Source organism: Zingiber officinale, chromosome 1A, assembly GCF_018446385.1.
Source record: "Zingiber officinale cultivar Zhangliang chromosome 1A, Zo_v1.1, whole genome shotgun sequence".
Taxonomy (NCBI): domain Eukaryota; kingdom Viridiplantae; phylum Streptophyta; class Magnoliopsida; order Zingiberales; family Zingiberaceae; genus Zingiber; species Zingiber officinale.
In genome coordinates, this window is record NC_055987.1 from 154866231 (window position 1) to 154880600 (window position 14370).

The following is a 14370-nucleotide window of genomic DNA, read 5'->3' on the forward strand; positions in this document are numbered from 1 at the left end:
CCTCTCCGACGACATGAAAATTGAGTGAAGAATAGGTTAGTAACTACACTTTGTACAGCCAAGCTGACGATATACCAACCAAGTGGTCATCGGTCGGCCTATAGTGGAACTTAGATTCCTATTATATCGTACTCTTTTGGAAGTTTGTACTTGAAAGGACAGAGAATATCCCATCAACAAATCATCCTTTAGAAGCTTACAGCCTGTTAATTCACAACGATTTGCAAGCTCATTTGAGGAAAGATATCAGGAGCACTTTATGACATGTTCTTTCTGAAGAAAGCTTTGAGAAACATGTTAATGCTTTAAAATGTGTGCATAATGCAACAATAGCATTATAAAAGGAATCTCTATCTACAGACAAAGGTATGCGATACTTTTTATTTGCACATACCATTTACTATAGTTCACTTTTTTCTTCTCCAAGACCAAGCACTAACTTGAGTATCGGAAAGCCAAGACCGAAGACCCCTTCCCTAGCTTAGCACTAACGCTCCCAACAATAGAACCACATCCCAACTCACTATTTTCACAGATTTCGAACAACAATAGAACCACATCCCAACTCTGACTATTTTCATGGATTTCAAACAACAATAGAAGTACATCCCAACTCACTATTTTTGCTGATTTCGAATAGGATCATGCATGATGCATGATTTCATGGGTTAGCCAATTGGATTTATCATAGGAAAATTTGTAGAGAAAAAGACACCGATAGACACATAAATGAACAAATAACAATGATCATTAAGAAATATAACTCAAGATACAAAGCTTCTGGATTATTTGTAGTGAAAAAATAACATCCCAATATCTCTCGCCGCCTTAAAAAGTTTCACTTGAGATGGATTGGACAAAATAATGCAATTTCCTATCCAGAGCCCACTTGCAATCTGTAGCCACCAATATAGCATTGCGTTGCAACTTATTCAATCACGCGTGTGTTTTTAAGCAGGATAAACCTTGTTTTGTAAGAGATGTTAAAGTGTTTCAGCTTCCAAATAAATGGTGTAATTTTGATGCACTTTATATTGGTTTCTGATGTGACACTAACTCAGCATACATATCTGCTATCGCCTTGGCAAAATAAGCCTTCGCTTGAGGTCTCTTTATCTGGTAAGATGAACTAAATATAAGGAACATATTTCATACAACCTAAAAGGGAGAAACAAGGTTATAACGCTTGCCTTGAATGTTGGGGTAAGTAGATCATTTTCTAAAGAAAAAGGCTCCACGACTAAAGTGACAGCTTTGACAAATTCAAAACCCCTCAGCTGGAAAGCATAGAAATTAAGGATTATGAGAATTTGAATCTAAGATGTAAGATTTGGTCAGGCAAGGCGAAGAATAACCTGAGCCTGCTTTCCAACATCATCCATATCAGCAAGGACTGCGGCCCTTGTCCGTGGGTCGCTGCAAAGCTGGGCTAAATCTTCATACTGAAAATTTTAAAAGTAAAACAAATAGTCAGGAATTCCTAATGTTGGAAAAACCAGTTAAAGATAATATGCTGTGCGACCTTCCCGTAAGGCAAGCTAGAGATAAATTCAGTAGAAAACACCTTTCACGCACAGGGTCTATCTCGTACAGTGTGTTCAACAATGAGACAAAGAACTCAGAATGACAGTCCAGTTGAATCCGGATCTCACAAAACATATATAAATGCAAATAAACTTGAATTTCATAGGATGGGATGTTAATCTCATGGTTTGAATATTCAACAATGATTGTCGGACTAGCACATAATCCACCAAGGTCCAAGGATCAACTAAATTAAATTTCATATAAATTGGCATAGTTACCAGTTGCCATTGTGTTTTAGCCTCTTTAAGGGAACTTGCACTCCCGATGCTATCATCTTTGGTGAGCCTGTATACGAAGGGTGAGGCCTTTTAAAATGGCAATGATACCCTTGTTCTTACCTACTTAGGAGTTAGTGGAATTTGACTTTATTTAGCCTCAGTGCCCATTTGAAATTGAGTAATCATACATAAACGATGGCAATTAAGACACTCGCCTGAATCGATTCATTCCTCTTATTTTCCACCTACTTTTTATGCTGAAAGTATATGAGAAAAATTGGCTGTTTTTTCCTCCCTCTTCTAAAGAGGAAATTTTCATCTCCCTATTTCTTTTCTCCGCCACGTTTCCTCCTAAGGAAACAGGCACGATGAACAATATGAGAGCCAGAAGTTAAAAATATAGTCCCCAGGTTCTGGTCGAGTGCAATGGGAACAGAAAACAGAATCTTATGTATGTGTGGATTAGAGTTAAGCAGAAATAGGTTTCATTATAAATGGAATTTGAATGCAAACCAACCTTTATTCCTTCAGATGCAGCCCAAGCTATTAATACATCTTGATCAACTGAAACAATCGCAACTAGATGGGAGTTGAAGCTATCACCTGGCATCAGTTAAGGTTTGCATTGCTAAAGCATAAATCATATGTTCAAAGTCATCTTAGGATAGTTGGTGAACTTACCATAGACAAAGCTTTGAGAAACAAACTTGCATTTGGCATATACATTCTCTATCTTTTCTGGGGCAATGTACTCACCTTGCGCCAACTTAAAAATGTTCTTTTTCCTGTAATGTTTCTCATAAATGCAACAAAAGATGTAATTCTAAAGATGAAAGTTGACTACAAAGAGAAAAAAATTGCAAACCATTGATAAGAAGTTAGAACTCTTAGACATAATATAAATTGCACGTCCACAAGGGGATTGAAAGTGCGCTAACACATGGATCTACCCTAAAATATCCTCAGATTCAGCAATAGTATTATATTTATTGCTAACATCATACCGCAAACAATTGGACTTTATGATTCTTGCTATTTATAATAAGAAAAAACAAAAAACTCAGCTACTCTTCCCTTGGTGAATCTTTATATTGATAATGCACCTGTATTTCAGTTCCCTCGTGGGTGACACAATGGTTGGAAGACAAAAAAACAAAATTATATATTTTTAGAAACAAGATAAGGAAGAATAACTTGGGGTTATAATTGCTGTGTGGAAACAGGAAATAGATTTACCTGTCAATGATCTTTAAACGTCCTCCGGGTAACCACAATCCTATGTCTCCTGTGTGGAGCCAGCCATCCTCATCCATTACCTCCTTGCTGTCAAATTAAGTGAGATTTCAGAAATCTAAGATAGTCAAATAGAATTGTAAGAAAACATAATAGTTATTTCGATTACGTCTGCACTTCATCCTTGTAATAACCTTGAAACACGAGTGGACCTCTCACACAAATTTCTCCACGGGGATATGGTCGGTCGTCAGATGTGTAATTCATTTCAGGAACATCTTCAAGCTTGATCTCTATCAGAACATATCCATTGTTATGAAATCAAATATTGTCCATAAATAGTAAGGGAGTTAAGGATGATAAACAATGGAACCCCAACATTCATATCGATGCCAGGGAATACTGTCTCCCATAATATGTAACAAAAATAAAAAGAAATCAAACAAGAGTATCTTGGGATATGACAAGAAACAATGAGTGGATAATCAATGTTAGAATTCTCTCTTTCTTCCATAAATAAAATCCTTGCAAACGAAGAAGAACACACATATGTATATTTTGCTGCAAATACATATCACCTTTCAAAACTATGAAATAGTTTATTTTCACCATTTGATAGTCCATATATGTCTTTTTAGTCTACAAACCTATCATAAATGCCATTAGTTTGAATTAAACTTAGATGAATGATGCTTGACTAAATTTATATACATAAATGCCTTGCTGTAATCTTAACAATCGTTTAATTTCATCATTCTTTACCCTTCTCTTTTTTACATTGCATTTGATTTCTTCTTAATCATCATTGTGCATTCAAATGTCACTCAAAACTGGTAAATAATAATAAATTTTAAAAAGTAGTGAAAAAATTATTGGTAAGTGTTCAAATTCAAGTTCAGTTCAAATAATGTGAAAATCAAACAGCAGATTCATTAATCCAAGAGAGATAATCTCTCTAATGGCATGTATATATAGCAAATATTTCACATAAGTAGAGCAAAAGTAGCCAAAAAAGGAAAAACTGACTACATGCATTAGCGAGGACACAGATATGTTTATCAAACAACAACGACAACCGATATATAGCAAGGACTGAGATATTTATGGACAAGAACAAACAACAACGACAACTGAGATATGTTTATGCATTACTTAATACGAATTATGTAAAATCATAGGATTAAGCTGAGTTGGATGCTACAAGAATCAATGTTCATATCCACTACACAGCACTCAATTTAACTTTAGAAATGTAAGTCATTAGGTGAGAAACTTGTTAAAGATTAAACTCATTACAGCTGAGCTTGAAATCAAGTGTGCCAACATAGCTTGGTTCCGAAACCATACCATCCAAAAGAACAACAAAACTCTAGCATGCAACAATATTTCAAGACTTGCTATAGACCAACTCTAATCAACAAAAGTTGCAACTAGTTTATACACAAAAAGAAGAGAGAGGGGGAGGGGAAAGGGAGTCTTAGAATTGACATCAATGGTGATTTAGACGCAACAATACAAGTACATAGATATTAGTGAGAGGTTTGAGATGCCAATCTTTTTTCTAAGCATCAAATATGCAAAAGTAAACTTCATGGGAACTAGTTAGTAGAATATTAGATGCATTGTTTGTGTTAAAGGTTTATCTAATGGTCAAAGACTAACACCACCATTTAGTTCTTTAAGTTTATGCAAGTGCTCTTAGATTATAGAGTGGAAAGAAAAAGTGAGCAAGAAAAAAAGGAAAATCATATAATTATATTTACTATGGAGGATAACAACAACAGCAATGTATCTATTAGTAACTCAACTAAAGCCCGCTATAGTGTCCATACAGGAAAAAAAAAACATGTATAATATCTGCACATGTGAAAAAAGAAAATTTCAGATCACTTTTAGATTTGTAATATTCAAACTCACCACAAGCAGGGTGTGGAGAACCAACATGACCAGTTAAATTGTCACCCGCATCCATTACACTAATGATACAAGATGACTCTGTCATCCCATAGCCTTCAACAACCAGACCACCAAAGCACCTGAGAGGTAGATTAGCAGCAAGTCAATGAGCAAATCACAACAGTAAAAGCAGATGTACTTCAGTATTCAGGAATTTTCCTTACACTCGTAGAAAATCCATAACATCTGCTGACAATGGAGAGGCACCTGAAGACATGAATCGGACACGGCCTCCAAGCTTTTCTCTGATTTTGTTAAATACTAATCGATCCCAAATTGGTGATGGGTTCTTTCCTGAAAAGATAATAGATAACTTTTATTGACTACAAGGATCTCAACGATGAATCCTTCTCATAATTTGCTTTTGATACACATTCATTATCAATAGAACCTTTAGATATTTATAAAGTTCATGTAAGTTTTGAAGAGCAATATAATCAGATTTCGAGAAAATAGTTGTCCATCAGTGATTAGTTCAAAAATGTGTAGTTTGGTTAAGATAGGTCGCACGCATATCACAGCAGTGAACGTCCATTAAATTGATACAGGGCCAAATGACATCACGCATAGACGTGATGTTTTTAAATTATAGATGCTTCTTTCTTTTTTTAGATAAGTTCAGCTCTTAGCCTCTTACCATTTGTTATTGCTTGCATCTTGGCATTGTAGGCAGCATTAAATAACCTCTCTCGCAGGCCACCAGATGTCTTCACCAGATTCATCACACTAAAATGAAATGAGTTACATATCAGTCAATGGCAAATGACGCATTAATTCATATATAAAATTATACCAAAGGCTACATATCTATTATTTGGTGGAAAAAAATAGACAACACCAAGTTACCTATCATAGATTCTGTTGTATAATCGAGGGACACTAGCAAATATGGTAGGCCTAAGAGCTGTCATATCCTCCATTAGCTTCAAATTATCCTGGAAATTGAGTAACCCTTATAAAGAATCTAGAAAAGATAATTAGATACAACTTGGCAGCTATTATCAAAGAAATGGAACTTTGAACATTCAAGGATTTTAATCTTGCGAATGGCAGCAATTGAAATGGTAGTGGTACTTCCCAACAATGAAAGAACTATATAGTAAGAAGAAAATCAGTTGGACGGGAACTGATATTTTTTATTTAAGTGAATATATAGGTGGGCAGTGCTAACACAGCTACATTACTTCTTTCTCTCACTATTAAACTGAATAAAAATAAAGCATTGCAACTAAAACGATACACTCCATTTGGACCACACAATCTAACTCTGAGCGGTCTGTGTACAGTTTCATTACTGAAAGACAAATATCAACCAGTTTGATCATTACATTTCTGTGCATCTAACATGATCTAAAGTACTTGAAACAGGAACATGGGAATTCAAGTTACTCAACCAACTATAACAAACAAACTATGCAGCTTAGAACCACCAAACATGTCAAAAGTTTTCATAATGTTAGCCTCTATAAGTTACAAAAAACTAGCAATGTTGTAAGTCCTGGCCAAACCATAAAAGGACTTTTATTGAAAATAAGTCTGGCACTACTCTCAATCTTTCATACAAAAATTAAACTAATTCAGAAGTTCTAGCTATTTCTGTGTTATTTTATACAACTATAAGTTCTAGAATTTTTTTGCTTAACAAATAAAAGTCATAGCAGAATTGAAATTCAGACCCCCTGATAGAAACCAATTGCAACTCCATAATATGCCAACAAAATCTGGTTAACACGCTCATAGATATGAGCCAAAGGCAGATATGATATGTACCTGCAAGAGAAAACGAATAAATATTTTAGAAACGCCTTGATCAACCTGATAGAAGAACAAGAAACAGTAAAGTGCAGATAAGAATCACTAACACATCTGAAGGATAGAACTTAGTAGTCAAGCTAGATCCAGCAACATTTGAAATCAAGTTTCCATGAGTAAGTACAACTCCCTATTGTACATCAATCATCCATTATTAGTCAAATAACAAATATGAGAAGATATTATCTTCTAAATGAAGATCCATACAGCATTTTGTACCAAACTGAAACTTTTAGAGTACCTTAGGTGTCCCAGTTGTACCACTGGTATAGCAGATAGTTGCAACATCTTCAGGCTTTGGTGGGCAATGTCTCTGAATATTACTTTGCCCCTAATTAACAATCCAGAATTAATTGAGGATATGAATAGAAGATCGCACTTAAAGATACATGTAGTTAGCAGGAATTTATGTTGGAGCAAGACAATGATTTTGATTAAAAATAAGAAATGGGTCAGGGATTTCAATTTCCTGTAATTAGCTAGAAAAAAAAAATGGAAGATTGATACAAGAACACCAAATAATAATTGCAGTGATGGTGGAGAAAAAAAAAATCAAAGTTAGGCTAAAATTGTAGACCAAGGATCCATTTTTTAGTTCCTATATTGTTCATTTTCCATTTTGCCTCATGTATCCTACCAAAAGAATTGACTTCAAGCATGTTCCTAAAAATAATCAGCAGACCAAATGCCTCTCAGAATGTAAAGATGGATTTCGAGTCTTTGGTCAAATTGTGTGGTGGACTGAAAATGATGTAGTTCTGGTTAATACCTTGACTTGATGGACCTACTACTGCATTTTGGAATTTGCACTGTGACACATAGGTTTAAGTATCATTCAATAAATAAAAGATTAAAAGGAATATCTGACATTCAGTTGATCAAAATAAGACTCAAATAGCACAATTTCTATGCAGAAGAGGTAACTCTGTCAAACAACAAAACACAAACATTCAATTAAGTCCACAACCCAACAGAAATTCCATTGATATAAATCATTCCAATGTATTAAAACCAAGCCTTGTTAAGTGTTTCTAAAGTCTTAATCATGATGCCTTGTTAACTGTTTTTAAAGTATAATATAATAAGATATAGGTCTACATTAGTTCTTTAATTCTATTTGCTGCATAATCTTGGCTCTTGAGAAAGTTTAAGACATAAGGTAAAAGCAACTTACTTCACTAAGCAATTTTGAGTAAGTAATAATCTTCACTGAAATCGCTGAAGAAATCAAGGGCATCTTCTCATCTATTCCACCAACAACCTATGAAAGAAATCAAAATTAAGGAAAAAACTGGAGATAATTATTCCTGATCAGAATAAAGAATTAGCTTTCAGTAACCTTACCACTATCAAACGAAGAGATGGCATCTGAGATAAGAAGCTAAGTAGCTGCAAACAAAAATATAAGTTTCAACTTTCAAATAAGAAATCAACATTGTGCTCAATAAAGATTTAAAATCAGAGACAGTAGTAAAGGTTAGCCTTCAGTTTAAAACAACTTAAAGTTTATTCAAGAATAAATATAATTAGGAGGAAATCTGCATAGCAAGGATTTGGGACAAATTTACAGAAGAGTAAATTATCCAAGAAAAAAAGAGATAAATATTGGGTTTTCCAACTTTAAAAAATCCAAGGTGTGAAGGGACCCTAGGAAATTTGGCACGAGGAGAACAGAAAATAAATGCATCTGGATTTTTGGTTTATCACGCCTTAACTAAAAAATCAAACACCAAAGAGAAAGCATGGGATCACCCAACTCACATTGCTCAGTGTTTGGGGTACACAAATAATGGCCTCGACTGATGCATGATTAACTATATACTGCACAGCATCAGGTCCTGCAGGCATGCCAATGCCTGTACTGATTACCAACCAAACGAATAGGGAAAAAAACACAAAGACAAGTGAGAAAAAAACATACCCAGTGTATCATAAAGAGGCACAGATATATAAGAGTATGCTGAGCAGGCATGGTCAAAAATGATCCACTCTGGTCTGTTTATAAAATAGAGTCCTACGCATGCACCCTGTCCATAAAGCATGTTAGAATGATTTCTTGTTAAAGACAAGATGAAGAAAGATCAATCAGATCTAACTACTTAATGGTTCATCAAACCCACAGCACCAATAAAATTCAGGTAAGATGCATGAAGTGAATAGACTTAGCAAAGGGTAAGCACCAATTGAGTCGAGTTGGTTTTATAAAAATAAATAAATAAAAGACCCTACCCTCTCCAGGTTATTTCCGGACACATAACTGGAAAAAAAAACTTGGGAAGGTTGGGTTTAGGTTGCAGAGATTTGGGGTTTTCAGGAATCATAGAGCTTCTAGGAATTTGTGGTTTTTTAGACTAGTTTTGTGCAAATTGACAGAAGCAACATATAAGGTTTTTCTAACAATTGAGTTATAAAAATGTATATAAGAAAGCTATAATTCACAACAGTTATTGAATTAAATGCAAGTCCTGCAATTCGCAAAATCAATATACAAGAATTAAACTAAAACTATGAAATGTGGATTGAAAATGACATACAATAGTTGTCGTGTTTCAGTTGCAAGATACTGCTATGAACAGAATGAAATTGTTCATAATTCTTCTCACTAAATATGATGGATTTCAAGTAGCTAAATAAAAATGTCAACAATGACAAATGAGCATTTTAAGCTATTTACAATAGATCCTAATTCTTCTAGTGAACAACCATGATCTCATGAAGTAAAAGGTCGGCGGTCGCCGTAGAGGTAAATCAGGAGAATGGTCCCCATGAGGGAGGGTATATCCATGGCTTTTGCTGGGATTTGACCCTTGCTCAATGTGGCAAGTCTACCCCATGGTTACCATCTCAGCTATGTCCTGGGTACATGGAAGGTAGAAAGGTAGAAGAGATATTGTAAGGGGAATTGAGTTGCTAACATAGGAAAAAAGACTCAAGGTGAGGACATACGACTAAGACAGGAGCAAATGACGAAGACAAATTGATCAATCTAGTGAGTACAGGAAATCGTGGAACAAATCAGAAACTCAGTGCAAATCACAGTTATACAGCTCCCCAAAATTAACTAGGTTTTTAAATATTGAATATACAATTAATATTTGATAACATAAAACATATAGAATATATATAACTATTAATTAACTAAATAAGAAATAATTTAATTAATCAGATATATATTAAATACCTTGTATAATATGGTAAGGGCCAAATTTTTGGAGGGATTTATATAAAGAACCAAAAAACCAATCCCAACCCTAAATACAAAAATATTGAATAAACAACCCCCCAAAAAATCTGATATTTTTGAATTAGTTTTCGAGTTTCAGTTGGATTGGATATATTGGTTTTTATGCCCACTCCTACTTAGAAACTGATGGGCTTCAACTTACGACTCCCCACTACACAGAAGTCCACTAGATTGAAAATTTTCAAGCCACTTATAAAAAAAGGAACCTCTGTAGCAGTTACTCTTTCCTAATGGTATATTCAAACATGTCTTCTTATCCTTCTCATCTTGCAAGAACTTTTATTCACTCATCTTTTCGTCATAATCAACAAAAATAATATATCTGATTGATTATTGCTTACCTTAGGTATTCCATGATAAATGAGGCCAGATCCTACTGCTGTCCGAGATGAACCAATTTCTCCATAGGTCATCCACTTGTATCTTCAAAAAAATAGAGCACTAACACCATAAATAAAAGTAGAACAAAATAACATGATAGGCATCTCAAAAGACAAAAACTAGAAGTGCCTTACTCCCCAACTGTTCCATCCATATGAATCCTTGTCCCCAAATACTTGTAATTTCGGAAGGTCTCTACAGCATGTCTAATAGTCATTTAAGCAAAGCACCATTAAGTGTGACAGTAATCATATTTGAATAAGTGATATTTCTCAGAAAAAACATTGTAAAAGGTATTGTATATAGAAGATGACAGTTTAACATGAATTTAGTGTTCATATGTCATAAAACTAATAGCAAAAACACTCTTTATAATTATTTTATGGTGTGTGATAATAAATAAAACTACTGATTTCATGAGCTTGGAGAAGAGATTAATAGAACAAAATAGAAATTAAGGCTCCGTTTACTCGGAGGCGTGGATTGAACAAAATATATACTGACTCAAAATTATCATGCAGTGTTGCAATATCCGGATGCTCTGGAAAACTAGAGACTAGCTTCAGTGGTGATCTTGCAGATCTGCCAAGTTAAAATAATTGTTAGGTAAACCATAGGTAGATGTGCAACCCTGGTATAAAGTCTACCTGTAAACATTCCATTTCCCAGTTTGCAATTTCTCAGGAAGAACAACACTGTAACCCTGTGCTGCACAACCAAAATACATGAAATAAGAAAATCTAATTTACAGCAGCAATAAAACAGAACTATCATTAATTATAAACATAGCTGACTAATGTTGTGTTTACTTAGAGGAGAAGAGAAGAAATACAAGAGATGGTGAGAGATTTAAGTGAGGGAAAGAAAAGAAATGAATCCATCCACTCACTTATGTTCATCTTGTATTTTTGTTTACTTGGATTAAATTAACAGGAAGAAAATGATGTCAGGCATATTTTTGTGTTTACTAGATATTCAAATTTCCTTTCCTTTATTTTCACGAAATTCATATTGAAATAAAATGAAGGAATTGTACAAAATTAAATATATTCATCCTCTGTTCTTCCTTCAAAGTGAACAGAAGAAATTGAAAATTCGTTTATACTTGATAGTAATTTATGAATGTGTTATAATTCTAAAGGAAATACTCAATATTTATCACATGAACTGTAAGCTGTCATAAAAATCTAAGAATTAGTTGAGTGGAAGAGAAAATTATAAATAAATAAGACTGCTCTGTCCTAGCAAGTGCAAAGAAGAGAAAGGGGCTTGTAAACTTAACAATCTCAGGCATCCATGTAAGCAAAAGGTAAGAACTACCACCTAAAAGCAAGTGAAAAGGAACAGCCAGAGAAATTTTGAGTAACTTTATAAGTCCTTTCAAGCTGAAACTTCAAATAAACTGAATGACAAATATAGTTACTGTCATGACTTAAAGTAGCATCAACCAATTTTTGTTCCAAAAAAAAAAATAATTGCATATGTAAATGACCTTAGAGATGGTGACGAAATAATCTTTTTAAGAGAAAAAGTTGCACATTTGATCCCCAAAAATGGGCAAGTAATCAGTGAAAACTTGTATCAGGATACTAGAATTCTGGAAAAACACTTGGATGAAACAATAAGCATCACAAGTAGTAGATGAACAAGCATTTGGCATATCAGTGAAAAGATGCCACGAAGTAACATTAAATGGACTACTAAACTAAGCATTTTACCGAAAACAAAAAAACATCATGATTTAGAGTGAAGGTTCATGAAATAGGAGGATAACTACTCAACGCCCAACAACAGATGCCACAGACAAATTGGATGGCTCCTGCTTGGTCCTGTACCATTTAATAACACAAACTTAATAGGTAGACCAGTTAGAACTACTAAACAAAGCCAAGTATGCATGTGAGGTAATCTCAGATGCTTCAGAACAAAATCATAGCACATTCATCATCAAAACATTGACCACCTGACCGTTTGAAAACTCAACCCACAGGAGAAGTTTTATAGAACTAGAGAGTAAATTCAACCTCCATGCGTACAAGATTTAGCAATAGTATCTCACATCATATTGACTCTTGCCTATTAGCGCAAGCAAGACAAGGAAAAAAAAATCCTCCCCATACTTCTTTACTTCGAAGTCAGATTTGGCAATGGTCAGAGGTCCTCAGAATCAGTTCACATATCAACAACTTGAACTTAAAAAGGACTTTTGAAGCTTGTTGGTTTAAGGAGGATTGCATAACGTTGACATCATAAGATCAAAAAAATCATATATCATCAAAACAATGAGCAAGAGAACCAGCGGGAGCCAGCGAACTATTAGAAGTCAGCAAAAAGAAAGAAACAAGAGTAAGCGATAATACGGATCACGAGTGTAATTTTTAAACACGCGGTACGGAATAAGAATAAAAATTGACCATCGGAAACTCGCTTTATCCTCCTCTTTTCCATTAGCTTTTCCATGGTAGTTGGACGAATCAGGAATTACTTTCTAGCCACTTTAATTAGTCGTCGAGAAAGAATCCTTTTACAATAATCATATTGCCGATGCAAGCAGGGAATGAGCATGTCACCGGTTTTAAATTAAAGAAGAAGCGGGAGAAGAAACGGGAAAAAAACTACGAAATAGAACTCGATCTAGAACCAAGAGAATGGAGAAGAACATGTACCAAGCGCAAACTCGCCGACGGTTGCGTTGGTGCTAAGGTTAGAACTCCTATCCCGATCGCCAGAGGCGAGAAGATGGCCGGAGATGGCCCGCAGCCGGCGTCGGGCAGCGGATTCCATGCCTCGATTTGATATCTATCACCCCTCTCGTTTTCCTTTTTGCTTTATTTATGGGATTTACTGCGCCGCCTTCTGCCACGCCGAGTCCCTCCGGATCACGATCAAAGCAAAGCTACCAAAAAAGAACAGCGAGTCCAGCCATAAAAACAACAACTCTTCGATTCTGTGGATGGTGACTAGCCGCACCAAATCCTAACCCTTCCGTCCTAAGCTTTCTTTCCTCGCCTTGTTTTTTCCACGCGGGGACGGCGCAGATGTTTACATCGGGACGGCAGACATCATTTCTGGACTGCGTGGCTGCTCGGCCACGTAAAAGGAAATGGATAAAAGACCATCTAGAAATGTGAAATAGACGGTTCTGTTCGACATACACCCATTTTTTACCTGACATTTCACCAACAGTCAGTGTGAGCCCCACAAACTTTTGAAATGCCAGAGAACTCAGGTAAACGACATCGGTTACGCTCATGGGGTAAGCTTCTCGGCGAAGTCTGCATGTTTTAATTTATTCATTAAAAGCCTCCGCAACTCATTTTCGTTAAAACACTGTCCCTTATTAAATATATATATATATATAATTTTATTATAATATACTCATTATCATAACATATATCTTTCATCCATATTTATTTTAACATTAATTTATGAATCTTACATCCATTCAATAATCTTAAAATTATATCATATTAAATAAATATATTTTAAAATATTTAAATTATATTATTTTTTAATAATAATTTATTTTTAAAAAATATTTTTAAAATCAGATTATTACCATTTAAAAAATAAAAAAACAATAAAAAAAGAAGGGAGAGGGATGAATGGGCATTATGATATCCATTTATCATTTCATTATGGGTGCCCTAATAAAAAATAATAATGATTTTTATGAAAAATTTGTCGATCGATAAGTTTATCAATAAAAAAGATGATTTAATTTAGTGAATGAGAAATATCACCCATCTCAAATAATCTACTTACTAAACAATAGATAAATAAATTACGATACATAATAAATTTTTAGATGAGAAAGTATAATTCAAGATAATGAAATTTTAAATATATACGTGTACCAGCTACGCTAGGATCATGGAACTATGTCCATATAATAGCTAATTTCGATTTCTTTATTTACTCTTTCTTAATAGTGTGGAA

General features: G+C 34.5%; 1 protein-coding gene across 1 annotated transcript; it reads right to left on the reverse strand.

Moving 5' to 3' along the window:
• Positions 1 to 730: 730 nt before the first annotated feature.
• LOC122038089 (long chain acyl-CoA synthetase 6, peroxisomal-like) lies at positions 731 to 13446 on the reverse strand. The gene is made up of 23 exons (XM_042597669.1): positions 13098 to 13446; positions 11079 to 11139; positions 10936 to 11013; positions 10566 to 10637; positions 10392 to 10473; positions 8728 to 8833; positions 8568 to 8644; positions 8151 to 8195; positions 7981 to 8067; positions 7048 to 7137; positions 6857 to 6936; positions 6671 to 6764; positions 5841 to 5929; positions 5632 to 5720; positions 5159 to 5288; positions 4956 to 5074; positions 3208 to 3331; positions 3042 to 3128; positions 2487 to 2590; positions 2323 to 2408; positions 1356 to 1442; positions 1191 to 1277; positions 731 to 1116 (listed from the first exon to the last, which is right to left on the reverse strand). Exons 1-23 carry the CDS (start codon positions 13213 to 13215, stop codon positions 1030 to 1032), a joined length of 2079 nt encoding a protein of 692 aa, XP_042453603.1. The 5' UTR covers positions 13216 to 13446; the 3' UTR covers positions 731 to 1029.
• Positions 13447 to 14370: the final 924 nt, after the last annotated feature.